Source organism: Anastrepha obliqua, chromosome 1 (assembly GCF_027943255.1).
Source record: "Anastrepha obliqua isolate idAnaObli1 chromosome 1, idAnaObli1_1.0, whole genome shotgun sequence".
Lineage (NCBI taxonomy): Eukaryota > Metazoa > Arthropoda > Insecta > Diptera > Tephritidae > Anastrepha > Anastrepha obliqua.
This window is the reverse complement of record NC_072892.1, coordinates 41110965-41128645: the sequence shown is the minus strand read 5'-3', so window position 1 is coordinate 41128645 and position 17681 is coordinate 41110965. Positions and strand designations below refer to the sequence as shown.

Genomic DNA, 17681 nt, shown 5'->3' with positions numbered 1-17681 from the left:
CTTGCAACCCTGTTGACGTTTTGGAACATTTTATCTTTTCATTCATTTTCTCATTTTTCATTTTTACTTGTACAAATATTGCATCACATTTTTTAGTGATGCTTTGGTTGCTATTTGATGCGTATCGAAAACATCAACGATACTTTACTCATTGTGTATAAATCAGGTGCTCATTTTTTTCAACCTCTATATGTATATAAGTACACGTACATGTAAAGGGTTTTCCAATAAGAAGTGTTATTTTGATAAAAGATTAATGGTTTCGTTGCTTGTGTGGCACGCAGCGCCGTCCAGTTGAAAATAAACATTGTCCAGATCAATAAAAAAATCACAAAAAGCGTTAATCATCTCTTGATAGCGCAATCCTGAATGGACTGCTGCTCCATCTTCATTTCCGAAAAAGTAAAATCAAATGATCCCGCCGGACCGTAAGCCGCACCTAACAGTCACACGTTGAGGATATAGAGGCTTTTCAATAATAGCTCTTGGATTTTCTAAGCCCCAGATCCGACAATTTTGCTTGTTGACGGACTCATCACTCAAGATGATTTTTCGATGGAATTCCGGATCATTTTCTGCATTTCAACGACCCAATCAGCTAAGAGACGACGTTCTTGATGATCGGCCGGCTTGAGTTCTTGTGTTAACTGGTCTTTATAAGCCTAAAACCCCAAATCTTAATGCAAAATACGGTGTAATGACGTTTGTGGAATGCCTAATTCCAAAGAACGACGAGGAATGGACAAACCTGGACAAACTATATTATCTTCAACACTTTCGGCTACAACAGCAATATTTTCTGCTGTTCTTGATGTTCTTGAGCAACGTGCACGGGTTTTATTCTTCACACCACTAACTTGTCCCAACAGCTCGAATTTTTTCACCAAAATCTGTATTTCGGTCCGACAAGTTACTTCACGATGACCCTAAAATGTTCCAGTTTTACGAACCGTCTCTACCAAATTTTCACCATTTTTATAGTGAATTTTAATAATTTGAAAGCGTTGTTTAAGCGTGTATCGTTCCATTTTTATTAATGACGTAGTTTCTAATTGTCAAATATCAAAAAATGACAGCTTCAAAAGTGACATCTACCGAAATAGCGGGCTATTCAAAATAGCACCTGTTATTGGAAAACCCTTTAGTTACTAGAGATGTAATTTTTTGGATCGTTACGATCCCGGAATTTTTGGGGTCTCATTATTGCATTCCCGGAATCTCGAGATTAGTTCCGGAATTTAGACAATCATTATTTTGCAACTCACAAAAAGTTTCCCCAATGTAGTTTGAGAAGCTCTTCTCCACATAATTAATAAAAAAATAAATTAGGTTTGAATGAATTTTGAGCAATCTTCTCCTGTTTCACCTTAAATTATAAAGTCATTCTACCAATGAGTAAGACCTTTGTAAGGAACACAAAAACACAAAATATTCAGATTTAAAGAAAGACATACTTATTTATGTAAGTATTGAAGCAAAAAGATCGCTTAAGTCAAGAAATCTTTTGAAAATGATTATTTATATCTATTTCTGTTAACTAAAATGTTTACAGTTCCAAGTCCATTGGAAAAAAATTGAATCTGAGTACAGCCATGACCCTAAACCGCAAATTCTAAAAGGCTTTGCACTTGCTATCTAACACATTTGTTTTTAATTTAAATTTTTTTCTTGTAAGCTTAAAACGCAATTCATGCAAGAAAGACGCAAGTAAAAAATTGGATTTGCCAAGTTAAAGGCACATAAATTCAATGTAATTCGTTCTGCTGTAATTCACAAAAATTAAAAACCGCCAAACAAATTTGAATTATGAACTATCGACGGAAACTGGCAGGCGGCCAAGCCGCCGAACAAAAAGCCACCAACTGTGTATTTTGGCGCGGACATTCACATTCGCATTCGCACACATTCACTTGTGCCACAGGAAGGGTGTGTTGCATAAAATCGTACATAGAGATATAGAATTACAATGCACACACACACACGCACGCATATATGCTTAAGAAGTATACAAAATTACTTTTTAGTGGCTTTTTAATGAAATGCTTCGGCAGCATGAAAAAATCAACACTCGTTTACGATCAGATCCATTTTATTTTTTATTTATTTTAATTGCAATATTTCTTGTATTATAATTTTTAAATGCAATTTTGTTCGACTTTGTTTACTTTGGCACTTTGCTTTCGATTTATTATCCAAATATATTTATTTTTCATTTTTGTGTTGCTATATTTTGTTTTGCTTCTCTTGCAGGTTGTGCTAGTTCAGGGTCATTATCTGTCATTTTTGCCGCTCTGCAGTCGCAACGAGCCGGTCTTTTTGGCCACATGCACGCCCATTGCCATGCCCGAGACGCGCGAATGTGTGGTGCAGGGCGCCACCAATGTTTTTACCACCATCCATTCAATGGATATGAAAATCGCGCATATCGATAAAAAGTGAGTAGCGCATGCGCAGTAGTGTTGCACATTATTTACTAACCGTAATGACATAAAATGATTGGACTTTTGTTTTTTTATTTATTAAACTCTTTTTTTGCGTTTTTACTAATTCTGTCCGTATTTCCCATTTTACTTTACAGTGGCGAATTTCATTTAGGTTACAACAAAAGTGATATACACGGCCTCTCGTGGTACAATCTACTGCACTCGGAGAACTTACGTGAGGCGCAAAGTAAACATAGGCTGAGTAAGTATCCAATATACTGAGGAAAACTTGTCTCAGACACGTTAAAGCCTAAATTTGTACATAATTTGAGTGAAAAAATGCAAGGCTTGCAAAGGGATTCAAGTCACATTGGACACAATGTTAATATAAGTTAAAGCAAACACATTAAAGTTACAATACAATAGAAAAGTTAATATTAACAATATATTTGACATAGTTTGAAAATTCTGAAGTGGTTGTGACAGCCTTTATGTCAAAGGGCGGGACATCGTATTGTACATAGAATGTTTTGTATCGCTCTCGAGCGCTCAGGGCAGTCCGTGAGAAGATTTATCATTGTTTGTACGAAGAGTGAATTGCATGAACAATGATCGTCAATGATGATCTTGAAACGATTAATGTTTCATTAAAATTATGCCCAGTGATGATTTAGATCAGCTCGAAGGAAGTACCAATTTTTTTATATATTGTCGTGCGTTCGCAACGCTAGGAAAGAACACCTTCTCTTCTTAATATTCCCATTGCCACTCTTTAAACACTTCTGACTGAATATGACACTTGGCGTAGCTCAGTGGGGGCACTACAAATCAGAGTGCTGATTTCTAGCATATTTTTCCTGTTGATCTGCGACTTCATTGCCTTCGATTACAATATGAGATCTTACCCAGAAAAAATTGGTAAAATGTTTTTGATGAAGGTAATGAAGGTGTTGATGAATTGATGTAATCAACGGCGTAGGATTGCTTCGATCCTTCTTAAAAGAAGCACAGTTTAAGCGTTTTCAGCTTCAATTGAGCCTACATTAAATTTGAAGGGTAAACTTATGTGACTCCCAGTCTCCATGGAGGCGAATATTAAAAGATGTTCCACAGTCGCCAGTTTCACATTTGTATACTTGTCGCAGACCGTCGTTAGCGCATGTTTCGAATTCCCGTAATGACTTGGTACTAACTGTGAGGAGGATATTGTCGGCGAAAGCTTGAAATTCTCATAGTTCAGGCAGTAGTCTTAAAAGCAGTTCATCCATAATTAAGTTCCAGAAAGTTGGACCACACACTGAACCTTGAAGGCAACCTCTTGTCATGATTTTGGAGGAGCTGGCTTCGGCGTAGTTTAACGAGACATATCGGTCTGCAAGTAATTTCTTATGGATTTATATAACAGGTGGCGCAAAATTAATCAATTATGGAAATATTTATAATATTTGCAAATATCGTCCTACGGCAATCATATTTGACACTTGTGAGCTAGACAGCTGCAACATACAAACAGACAAGCAATGGAGCACGTAAGGGTCAAAATAAAGATTTCCGTCATTCAAAATAATTTTTTTTTTTTAGTAAAAAGTTGAATGGTTAATTTTGCGGCGCCCGATTAATTTTGCGCCACCCTTTATATTCGAAGGCGTTTATTTCCTGGTAGGTTCAGAAGTGCTGGCCACCAGGCATGATCAAACGCTGCTTTGATATCAAGAGTTATGAAAATGACTTGCTTCTTGTTTCTCTCCTGCTTTTGCTCCGATTCCAGACGCAGGCATCATAGATAATATGTACTGAAGTTTACTCACCCTGCACTAGTTCCGAGTCTATGTCTGTCAGAGATAATGAGTATAAGTTCCTAAATCAAGCTATTCACAATCGATTCATAACAGGTTCATGTTTTTGCAATTCCTAGTTGATAAAACTTTTTACTTTTTTTTAAGTACACAATTTTTGTTTTTGAATATTAATCACATTTATCTCCTTGCGAACCCGTTGGAAACCGGGAAGATCTTTTCGTTGTAGACGTGAAATGCCGATTGTGTAGTACCAAGAGGATTTGGGTGGGTCTGCTATTGTCTGAGATATTTTTTCGGGTTTATTTAATTCCAGCATCCACCTTCCTTAATTGAAGACCTCTATGTATGTACGTGTCTTTGCCGTATCGGTTGACATGTATCTGCCCCCAATGCAAAATGAAAAAGCCTCTCATAAAACCATCTGCCGTTCCGAGACGGCATAAAACTGTAGGTCCCTCCATTTGTGGAAACACATCAAAACGGGCTTATGAACTTCTTCTATTAGACTTAAATTGAGTGAACTTCCTAGTCAAAAGCTGAGTGCTGGGATCCTCGAACGTAAATAACGCACCTCTGCATTTTGGCATAACTCAGAGTCATCTTAGAAGTTCCGATCAACTGCGAGTATCAAAAAATTATTTTTTCATTCAACTTATTTTAGGTATTAAAACTTTCGTCAATTATTTATGAAGAATCCATGGAAAGGGTGATAGTAAAAGAACCCCGAATCATTCGACTTTTGACAAACTTAACTTCTTCTGGCCCAGCAATTTAGCCAACCACTCGGTCAGCGAGCAAGAAATAATCTTTTCTTTCTAAAATTCATACATGGATTGTCAGAAGAAAGCTTTTCTTCGTTAAATGTCACAACTCTTTTAACCGGAACTACATAAAGTGAAACCTCCCTTGAGCGGACACTTACCGCCAATCAACTTGGATTTGGATTAGATTCCCAAAGGATTTTTTATAACTTAAATAACGAAGCCAGCGTTGCTAGGGTGAGTCACCTTCGAGCGCAAATTCACTTGACACAGTTACATATATTTTTGTCAACCCCTCCTTTTTGAAAACAGTTCTCTATGGATTCCATTTGCACCTTCTTTTTTGCCCAAGCTTCTTTTACGAAATGTATTGCGTCCGCTCAATAAAGGTTTTAGTGTCAAATTTTTTTCGTCTGGCTAAGAGGTGCCCGTTAGGAGAGGTTTCACTGTATTTACATGTATGTTGACGCATAGATACTAAAAGAAATCAGTGAGTAAAAAATGACTCAAAGTTAGAGAATTTTGCCAAATTAATTAAAATATTTTAGAAATTCATGACATTCATTAAAATTACTATTTTCCCTATTACTTTCAATTTTAGTAACTCAATCGGAGCAGGATCGCTCTTGTATATTGTTGGTTCGCATGCAACGGCGACAAGGCGATTTCATTTGGGTGCATGTGGTGTTGCAAGTGCGGGATAGCCAAGACACAAACCAGCAGCCGGTTATTGTATGCACAAACCAGGTTTTAAAGTAAGTGACCACTTAATTATGTAAATTCAATACCTTTAATTTATTAAAAAAATAAGTATTTTTTACATGTTCTTCATAAATTTGTTTTCGCTTAGTCGAATCTTTATTTGAAAATGCACCATCACCATGTACATACCCAATGCATGTCTATAACTCTATATCTTGTAAATACAACTATTTCTATAGCGCGAATATACGAGGTGTGTTCAAAGCGTATTGCGAGTTTTGAGTTTTTTTTTGTGGCGATATGTTGGTGCTCATGTCTTTCACTCATGCTGACGAGTTCGGCCATTTTGAATGTTCAGTTAATTGTTGACAGCTGCTTTGCTTGCACGAGTTTCGGCTCGTCCTCGATTTTTACCTATTCAAAATGATGGATCAAAGAACCTGTTTCAAATTTTGTGTGAAGAACGAAATTAAGTGCGCGGCTGCATTCCGAATGTTGACTGTGTCATACGGAGAAACTACTTTGGACCAAAGCAACGTTTATTGGGGGCACAAATTGTTCTCAGAAGGCCGAGAATATGTGAACGACGAAAATCGTGCCGGCGTGCCAGACGCCCGAGCACTTCAACAACAGACGAAAAAATTGATAAAGTGAAGAAAATGGTATTGGCCAATCGTCGAATCACCGTTAGAGAAGTTGCTGAGGACCTAAACATATCGATTTGTTCGTGCCCTCCGATTTTTTTCAATGATTTTTACATGAGACCGGTCAACGCAAAATTCGTAACAAAACTGCTCAATTTCGACCAAAAGCAGCATCGCATGAACATTGTTAATGAGATGTTGGACTCTGTCCGCGACGACCCACATTTGCTCCAGAGGGTCATAACTGATGACGAATCGTGGGTTTTAGGTTATGACGTGGAACCAAAGCTCACTCATCTTATTGGAAGCTGTCGCACGAACCAAGACCGAAAGAAGCGCGCCAAGTTCGTTCGAATGTAAAAGTTTGCTTACCGTTTACTTCGATTGCAGGGGCGTTGTGCATCATAAGTTCTTGCCACAGGGTAAAACGGTCAATAAGGAATATTACTTGCAGGTTATGCGCAATTTGCGCGAAGCAATCCGCCAGAAACGCCTGGATTTGTGGAAGAACAAAAATTGGCTCTTGCATCACGATAACGCTCCTGCTAACACATCGTTGCTTGTGCGCGACTTTTTGGCCAAAAACAACACACTAATGATGCCACAGCCACCGTATTCCCCAGATCTGGCCCCCTGTGACTTTTTCTTGTTCCCGAAACTGAAGAGACCCATGAAAGGACAACGCTATGCTAAGATTGACGAGATACGAGAAGGAATCGAAGGTGGGGCTGAACAAGATAAAAAAAAATGATTTTTTGAATTGCTTCGAAAAAAACGTTGGCACAAGTGCATAATATCTCATGGGGACTACTTTGAAGGGGACAAAATAGATATTAATGAATAAATAAATAATTTTTGAAAACAACACAAAACTCGCAATACTTTTTGAACACACCTATACCAGATTTTGAAAAACTCCGCTATTTAGTAATTATTTCATTCGAAAACTGCGGAAAACTAATCTCAAACATGGCATAACTTAAATTAATTTCCATTTATAGCTAAGGTGTGATGTAGAATTGGTTTAGAAGTTAGATTATAGTACTTACCCTAACCTCACTTAGTCTTACCGAGTTTAACCCAACCATATCCAAACCAATGTTCAACCACCTTATAAAATAATGCTGCGATCTGCTTATTTATTATAACTTATTTTCTTGCACAATGACCAACGGAAGCTACGGCAGGTTTTTTTCCACTAATGAAAAGTATTTGGCCCTTACATGTATCGGATCGCAAGTTTCAAAACTAATTAGGTGCTCCCATACAACTTTAGTGAAAAGAAGAGTCTCAAAAGGCCAACCATCTTATAAGCTCTTCATGTTTGGTAAGCAGGCGTTCAAAATGGAATTTAGCAGAATCGAAACGCTGATCAGTCTTGCTGACGCTCACTTCTCTAAGCTTTATAAGCTGGGTTTCCTCTTGCAGAAGTTAAACGATAGCCGCATGAAATGTATAATGGTTGATTTCGGACTTGTTGGCTGCGATATTCATGGTCGCAGAATTATCTGCACTTATCCATGATTAAAAACTGAAACTACTTCTAAAAGAAAGCGTTCCAAAATTTAATGAAGTGGCAGAATATTCTAGGAGGCGCCAAGCGTTTTTAGTAAAAAACGTGGATATCAAATTACAAAACCGCTTTATTCCATATCTAAGTAAAAATGACAATTCAATATATTTGACATTATCAATGTGGCTTTATACTTGAAAAGTCGACAATTGACCAGCTATTCACAATACACCAGGTCCTGAAAAATACGCATGAAAGGAAAACCGAACCAGAACATCTTTTTGTCGACTTTAAAGCCGCTTTCGACAGCATGAAGGGAAGTTGTTCATAAGCAGCGATGTCTCTGCTTGGTAATACCAGCAGCCCAGCATGTAGACTAGGGGATGAGACGGCGGACCACTTCCTGTGTGTCTGCCCAGCCTTCGCTCGTATCAGGTCCTCAAGCCTTTGGTACTAATGTGTTAATAAGCCACCACCTTGGCTCCTTGGCACCACAAGATCTACACAAATTTCTTCGGAGGTCAAGTAGATTAAAAGAAAATTAAAAAGGGAATCCGAGTGCAGTACAATAGACTTAATTGTGTTTGAGCTGTACTTGCTAGTCTGTTCCGACAAAAAAAAAATACTCGCACAGCCATCGGAATTAAGAAGAACCTGTCCGAGCCTTTCGATACCAAATGAGGTTTCAGACAGGATGACTCTCTTTCATTTCACTCCTTTCACCGCATGCCGAGAACGTGCCACAGAGATTAATCGCTCATGCACCATATTTTATAAGCACGCACAATTGTTGGCGTATACAAAATAATTTTGACATCATCGGCTTTCACAACCGCGCTGTTAGTTCTGCCTTTTCCGAATTGGATAAAGAAGGCGAGATGAAGTATCAACTGTCATCAAACAAACAGACGGTGCACTCGGTTATCGAGGTGGTAGAAGCCCAAAACAAGGGTTGTAAGAGACTTCGTTTATCTAGGAACCAGCATAAACACCGATACAATGTCAGTCTTCAAATAGAATATTTCTAGCCAGCAATTGCTACTTTGGACTAACCACATCATCCGATGAGGTATGCCTCAGTGTTAGAGGAGTGTTAGAGAAATATTCTGGGGAAGATCTTTGGACTTTTTCACTTTGACGACGGCAAACGCTCTAGCTCCGAATGTATTCGATGCGGTACCTGCTGTTGGATATAGAGGAATATCGAGGAACAACATAAACACTGTGATTCAGATGAAGCACTTATACACAAAATTTTAGGAAACTAGGCATCCTGGCTGGTTTAAAATTAGGTTCGAAGTCCTGTTCCAGAAAGATGAAAGCTTTAGTAGTGCCGGAGTGCAAAACCCATCTACAGTCATAAATGTGGCATTTCACGCTACATCAGCAAAGCGCAACCCCGAAACGCCTCCGAACAGACAATGTGAAAGTGGCAAGTTCTTTCATTGGACAATGAATATATATATATATATATACATATATCCTTGTCACTTATTTCTAGTCTGCACGGAGTCCAGATATTCGTCGCTCCATAATTGCAAAAAGTGCTTATACATTTCCCACAGCCACTGAAAATGCTCCACTGGCTCAGCAGAATTATTAAAACGTCAGATTCTAGAGTTGCAATTAATGGAGAAGTCGGCCAGAATCCGTGCATGTGGTTGTGGTCTGGTTTCGATGTGAGTGCTGAACTAAGTGCCATTTTGTCGATTTAACAGAAGTTTCCTCGCAATCTCACAGTGGTCCTTCATTTTGAGCGCTCAGTGTGATAAAAAAACAGTAAGATAGTGATAGAAGACTTTGCCCATAGCCCCAAGCTGCCATGTTCTCTCATAAGAGCCGATTGGATCACATAAATATCATTCCATTGCCACTATGTAGGTCTCTGCAAGGCTACCAACTAAAATTTTATGCTTGTAAAAAAGTTAATAAAAGAGCTAGTGAATAAATCTCAGGTATTTTGGTATTTAAGATCAACAATATGAATTCTTTCTTCACAGATTAATTATCATAATTAATTTTCCTAAATTCACTAATCCTCGGCAAGAAGGAATTTTTTTTTTACTGCAGTCGAGCACTACTATGCGATAAAGCTTCTCATCTTTTAATAAAATATTAGCAATTCCTCATAAAAAACAATCTACTGTTAGGAGGTGGTGAAAAAATGTGTATAACGGTCCAAACCGCAAGACGTACGCTAAAAGATATTTAGTACATTTCTTTAAAACTGACTGACGCTATATCTATCCCGAGAGGCGTATGTACAAAAATCTTCGAAAACCGCATATATAGATATATTTCCGGAAGCAATAGAATATATCATAATAAGCGTTGGGTATGAGATGCATGGTAGCACCTAAAATTTTACTTCTTTACTTGTTATGCATCTTCCCTCATCAATTTTTATTTTACTTATTATTCCCTTTCTTACCGGCACTAATAAAATCACGTCGTTGACGATTGCACCAATTTCTATTTCTCATTTCCGTTTCTCACGCAATCATCACGTCTTCGCCGACCCACACAACCAACTGCAACTAATATTTATTTTTAGACCCAAATAGTACCAACTAAGCAATCAAATTTTTTTCTTTCATTTTTCACACCACTATGCGATGCCAATTTGCTCACTCAACACCACCAACACCAATTTGCAATCCACCTAAAATAAAATTACATTCTCTCCGCGCGTTCCACCACACTGCCCGCCACTTCAATCAATAGCGAGCGCGAAGCTTCGGTTATGCTTGCCAATTCGTGGCTCTACCACTACTATTCGGTGCAATCGAAGATACAATTTGGACTCGCTTTCGATGCGCCTACACGTGTGCCACCTACAACACCGGCTGCCGCCGCCGCGGCTGCGGTCTACTATCATCATCACGCGCACCATGCAGCGCATCCGCATTCACATCATCACACGGGAGCCGCCGCCGCCGCCACAACTGCCACACTTCCGGCTACCCCTTCAGCTGGTTATGCGACCGCTTTGCATCCGCATCAATCACATCCACATGTTCATCATCCACACCACCAACACCTGCATCCACATCAGCACACGCATCCGCATTCCCACCAACATCCGCATCATCAGTACCATCACATGGCGTCGTATGGGACATATCATACGCCTGCTGGCGCGACAAGCGGTGGTAGCATGAGTGTGGGAAGTGGCAGTGGCGGCAGCGCGGAAGGCTCTCCGGCGCCACATTTGAGTGGTCAACAGACGCAACAACACTTGCAAAGCAATGGTACATTGGCGATGACAAATGCAACGAATGCGGGTATGATCAATGGTACATCCGTCGGTCAGTACATCTATCACCATCGACTCGGTCTGGAACCGGTTGATTATAGTCAAGTACCTAGCGGTGCCGCAGTTGTGATTGGCCTGAATGGCGCGCGCTCTCCAGCGAACGGTCAACCGGATGGGCAAATGCGTTGCAGTAGCGCCAACAGTTCTGTCTCCAGTCATAATGCCGCTACCCCACACTATATCACACACACCAACAACACCACTAGCGGCAGTCATAACAGCAGTAACAATGCTAACACTAATCATAATAACTCCAATAATAATCACAACAGCACCCACAATTTGAACCACAATAATGGTTCCAACATTAATTCAAATGGTAGTGCGAACTCATCACATCATCAACGTCTCAATTCACCGCCAACAAAGCGTCGTGCCATCGGCAAGCTGGAACCACTTTATCTTCCAGACGAAGCCACAGATGAAACGCCTACAACAGTAACTGAAATCGACACACCCTATCACCTGCATTCGCATTCACATTCGCTCATCTCTGCACCGGCCGAGTCACATGCCTCTGTAATCTTCGCTACCGTTGTGCCTACACGCCCACGTTTTATACAAAAATCATTACCTAATGATCCACCTGATTTTATCGATCAATGGAATCCCAGCCCACCCTGGTCGGAATCAGCACAGAAGCTTTCACTTGACAGTTCGTCATCAACGCAACAGGAACTAAGTCCTTGCATCACCACCACACCACCTACACCCACAAGTGCGCCCCCTAGCGGCCCACTTGGTACCAATTGCAGTGGCTTACAAACCTTGGGTCCAGCCTTCTCTTTCGAATGGATGTCTGATCCCTTGGTACCTGTCGCAGATCCGTATGTTGCATGCATTACGCCACCCGATGGCGTACCTCTTGTAGTCACTCATCATCCTCACTCGGCAGTGCAACATTCATTGCATTGGCCTACTAATGCCACGCCATCGGAACATCATCAACATCTGAGTCAACATCTAGCCTCGCATGGTCATCGTTTGCTGAGTCTTTCAAGTAGCAGTGCTGGTGACACAATGCAACAGGCTATTAGCGTAACGAGTGGAAGAGATGCGGGGAACGCGAAAACGAAATCACCGGAGGTTGCGGCACGAAAAGGTGAGTATTTTTGTAAATAGTGAATAAAGTTAGGATGCGGAGATTCTCAGTAGTAATCGCATAGCGCCATCTCCAGAAGGCAAAAACAATTTCAGTGGAAATGTTCAAAAGACGAACACTTTTAGCACAGCTGAGAGATTTCATGAGCTTCATAATTGACTGGATCCCTAGGAAAAGTAGCCACCTAAAACTTACGCTACTGTTGGATTTGTAGCATAGATTGGATATCATTAATTATCCTTCAAGCTTCAGTGACAATTTCACTACAAGACGCAAAGGTGACAGTATCCAGAAATGTATCAAAATACTTAATTTTCGAGTATTCTTCATGCCTCTGTCTCAAATAGAACAGACAACGCTCACTTCCTGGAAAGGAATCTGGTTTCATTATAGGCGGTTGGAAGATCGCAATCTTCCCATGAACTTAAATAATGGTCTATCAACAGCATTTTTCAAGCTGAGAGCTAATCGTATGCATTTGGCATGGCGGCAAAGGTGTAAACATAATCGGCCACCCCTCCATTTATTTTTAAGCAGTTGGGCTGCAATCAATGCTCTTCGATCAGTAGCGAATAACTCAAAATGTGTTCAAGCATGTTTAAGATACCTACAATCTGGATTTGGGTGCCCGAATTTCTCTAGCCGCACAGACTCCTCTTTATCCTCAATTTTGGTCACTGATAGTTGTAGGCTAATAGCTACCTTAACAGTTTAAGCCTGGAAGAAATTATTTGTATTAAAGAGAAATCGTATCGTTCTCAATTTTGACTAATGGCAGCTTACACTTGACAGCTGCTTTAACAATTTATGCTTATAAAAAGTTGCTTATCACCAGCAAATATCTAACCGTCCTTAAGTTTGACAAGTTCCAACTGGCTGTGGTCAATTTATTTGATAGCTAAGCAAAGCATTTTTTTCTTGCTTTTGGTTCCTAAAATGTCGAAATTTTTAAATAAATAGAAAAAAATTCAATCAACTGCTGTATACTACATATATTCCGAACATCTGGCAATCTCTTTCAGCTCTTGGCTCCCCGACTACTGCAATGTTTTTCAGACTGAATTAATGGCAGTAATTGAAGTAATGAAGTATAAATTTTCACTGACAGCCAGGCGGCGATAAAATCCCTCACAAAGCAGTCGAAAACCTGCAAGTAGCCATTAAAAGTAACGTAGGTTCCTGGTCATTGCGCCATCGCCACCAAACTGACTAATGAGTACACAGACAATAGCGGAGGAATACTTTTGCATGTATATGAGCTACTTATTTTAAAGAAATTTGTTAGAATAGCGAACAAAAGTTAGCGTGCAGAATCGCCCGACGAGCGCGGGCACGTAGATACATGATTTCTGCTAAAGCTTCCTAGTTGAGGGGGACGATTTTGCGCCTTCTGTGCCACCAGAAAGATAAGACCAAGTTCTCCAGAACTAGTAGACTGAGTGTGTGCCCTAGTGGAGAATCGCCACAACCCAACCTAATCTAACATGTCAAATGTTGCCCAGATTCTATCATTAAAAAATTATACTCGTACGCATACATTTTTAATAGTGTTTTTCAAAAGTGACTGCTTGATGTCAGTAATGAATGATTCCTAGACGATGGCCGATCTTTAATAACAACATATCGCAAAATTCGTGATTTTTTTGGTATAAATAATCGTCCGAAAAATCGACAGTTCAAAGGTTAGTAAAAAAATTTCAAGAAACTGAGGAAAGAAAAATGAGCGGCAGACCAGGAACTCGATATTCTGTTGAAAATTTTGCTGCTATAGCGCAAAGTGTTTCTGTACAACCTGCAACATCGATATCTCGAAGTTTTCAACAATTAGGCATTCATGAATCGCCTGTTTGGCGGATTTTACCAGCAGACGTTCTCATGGTAGACATTTCAGTGATGTGATTTTTCACATACGATTCTTAAGAGCCGTATTTTGAATAAAAATAGTGAAACCGGAAAGAATCTAAATTTTTACATATTTCTCTTAAAATAACATCTAGGCGCTTAGTTTAAGAGACCTTTTACATTAAAAAATTTATTTTTTAAAATCATAAAACGAACTAAAATTTAATAAACCTTATATTTGCTTCACTTTCAGAATCACCACGCAAGTAAATCAGTCGAAGTAAGATGAATTCAATACAGGTATTGGGTTCGGCAGCTCACAAGCGAATGAAATTAATCTAATCCAGTTATAATAACAGCATTAACTAATAAAAGTAAAATTAAGCAAAATCAAGGCTTTATTTATTCAAATCTCTCCTTTTTTGTAATCCATAAAAATTAATGGTAAAGCTGTCATAAATTTTATGAGAATATAAAGAACAAAAAATATAAAACAACAACAATTGGAAGCAACTTAATCAAAATCACATTCAACGCCTAAAACCAATGTAGGAAACACCCACAGAATTAACGCCAAGCTTATAAAAGTATTAGTAAATGATGGCAAAACATGTAACTGTTAATTTTAATAACCATATAATACTATTAGCAAATACGAATACTCGAACTAAGCAAAATTTAAGGAGTAGCAAAATATGAAGCGTCGAAGCGTTAAAGCGTCAAAGTGTCAAGAACAGCGCATTTACTGTTTTTTAAGAGTTGCTGGAAACGTAGACTTTTGTAATAACTGTAGGTAATGTATGTGCATACATGTATGTACTCGTATATATGTATATGTGTGTAGGTATAATGAAAGTGTAAATAAATTTTTATTGCCAATTATTTTGTTATAATAACGTTAGCAAGTCAAACGCGGGTGGGTAAGTGAATGGCTGTTGGCGAACAATGCAAATACATATGTATATGTGTGTATGTATATATAGGCGTGTGTGTGTGAGGTGTATGTGATTTGACTACAAGCGCTAAGACGATCTGAAAGTATCGTCAAGTACTAACGCTAAGCTGTTGCGTTGTGCGCTGAGCTCGCTTTTTGCAAATATCTCTGATTTTATTGTGCGCCATTTAGATGGAACTAATTTATTTTTAGCTTTGGTACTTACTTTTGAATTGTTTACTTTGTAATATATATCTATAAATATACATATATCTTTTTTTCTCTTTATTACAACACTAATTTAGTATTTTTGCAATTTAAATTTAGATTAGATAAAAAAATTGAAAATTAGTGCAATTTTATAATACATTTGTAAGTATGTGGGTATGTTTGTGTATTTGTTAGCTGAAAAATATTTTAGTTAGGCGATAAGAAGTGAAGCAGTAATAAATGCCGAAAGCTATAAACTTGAAAATAAATATTTTCTTTAAGTGTTAATGGAGACGAATTTGTGTGTAGTCTTTTTACGATGTCATAAATGTATTTACTTAGTACTTCCATACATCTACGGTTAGCTGCATACGGATGTGTGCGTGTGCACACAAGTACGTGTGCATGATTTTTCCATATATTTTTAAGAAAATGTAGCTATTTTTAAGAGAATGATGATATATATTTTACATTTTTATAATATCCCTATAAATTATATAATTAAAAGTAATTATAAATTATTTATCTCAAGAAAGCAGTGAACAGTTATGTAATTGTATACTACTATTATGAGAAAAAAACTATATAAAAATAAATGCAATACGTATGTATGTCATACAAAGAAAATAAATTGAATTTTATATATACAAAAAAAAATTGTATTGTGTATTTAACTACTTCTTGTGGCTTCCAAGGGTGCAGACAATTAAAAATATAATATTAGTTTCCGTTCCCCATTAGTGGAGCAAAGAAATAAATTATTTTTGCGTTAAATTTTTGGCGCAAATACCGTTTTATGGTTGATCTTTAGCTCCGCGGCGACGCTCCGACTACTAACATGCGGGCCACCTTCGATTATTTTTGTGATTTTACTGACATTTTGAACAACGGGCTTGCCTATGCAAGGTGCATCTTTAATATCAAATTTGTGTGGATGGAATCGAAACAAAACCAAAATTGCACGTAATTAGCTGTTACAATTTTTTATATCTCTATTCACTCCGCTCGAGCCACGATAATACTCCTCATCGTACACGATTCTGGCCTGTTATTTTGCGGCGTCCAATGTGATGTCGGCATCTGCTAGCACGCACAACATCGATCTTCGCCAAGTAATTTTTAGCCAACCACGTCCCCTGCTCTCTTGCGGGTTCCAATCCACTGTCATTCTCGTGATGCTATCTGGTGGTTTTCTAAGCGTTTTAACCATCCATCACCACTTCCTGCATTCGATTTGGCATACGATGGGCTTCTCATTCGTTGATCTCCACAGCGTGTCGTTGCTGATGATGTTCGCCCAGAATATTCTACAGATGGCGCGAAGGCGTCTGTTGACGAAAGATTGTAGCATCTGTGTGTTGGTGTTTGAGACCAGCCATGTTTCACTTCCGTGCAGCTGTTGCAATCTCGGCACCATAAACACCATTCATAATTTCAGCGGCCTTGGCTTGCACTTTCGCCTTTGTCAAAGAAAAACTTTAAAATGTACCGAATATTCTCTTAGTTTACTTCCATTCTTAACACCCAGTAACTCGGCCAACCAAAAACAGCAAACGATTTTTTTTTAATGTGAAATGTCAACTTCAAATTGTTTCATCGATACTTTACGAGATATCGATCCCTGCAGCCATTTACCGAGAAAATAATGGATTTCTTTTTCCTCGAATTAATTACATTGATTGATGGTAAATATGTTTATACGGGTGGGTACGCTATTTGAGGACAACTTGAGAGTAAACCTATAAAATCTTAAAGTTAGCTTTTATTTTTAACACAATTTAATGAAATTTTATTCATGAATATTTTACACAACATTAATAAGTTTGTAGCATTTTTAGATTTTATTTAAACAAAAATCAAATAATTATATCAATAAGCTAATCAATTATATATTCGCCGTTGCTGTTAACATCTTCCCACCTCTGGATCAATTTGTTGATGCCGTTCCGCCAAAAATCGCCTGGTCTAGTGTCAAACAAGTTGCTGAGCCAGATTTTAAGAAAATCTTTGTTATCATATGGTTTACCAGGGAGCGGAAAAGATGGTAATCGGTCGGTGCAAGGTCGGGAAAACACGGCAGATGCTGAAAGACCTCCCATTCGAGCTCTTGGAGTGTGGCTTTGACGACTTGTGCAACATGGAGCCTGGCGTTATCGTGAAGGAGTATGGTTTGACCATGTCAATCAGGTATTTTCAGTCAAATAGCCTCATTCATGCGGTGTAGCTGAAGAATGTAGAGGTCTTTGTTAACAGTGGCATTATTTCCGAGCCTTTCCCAGTGCACCATGCTCTCCCAGTCCCTCCACACATATATCATTATATCGTGTTCTTCTTTGGATAAAGATCCGGCTTGACTCTCAGCTTTGGCGTATCGCCTAGAGTCACGCACTCCTTTCTTTGCTTCATATTACATGTGACTATTCGGTACAAAAATC

The 17681-nt window shown here is 38.6% G+C and overlaps 1 protein-coding gene across 1 annotated transcript in view; it reads left to right on the top strand.

Annotated features, from left to right (window-relative positions):
* LOC129248976 (uncharacterized) overlaps window positions 1-14881 on the top strand; it is a 108896-nt gene extending 94015 nt beyond the window's left edge. Inside the window, exons 6-10 of the mRNA XM_054888605.1 lie at window positions 2251-2435; window positions 2579-2685; window positions 5585-5738; window positions 10567-12260; window positions 14356-14881. Of these exons, the coding sequence (XP_054744580.1) occupies window positions 2251-2435; window positions 2579-2685; window positions 5585-5738; window positions 10567-12260; window positions 14356-14372 (2157 nt within the window). The 3' untranslated portion in view covers window positions 14373-14881. The remainder of the gene's footprint in view (window positions 1-2250; window positions 2436-2578; window positions 2686-5584; window positions 5739-10566; window positions 12261-14355) is intronic.
* The last annotated feature ends 2800 nt before the right edge of the window (window positions 14882-17681 follow it).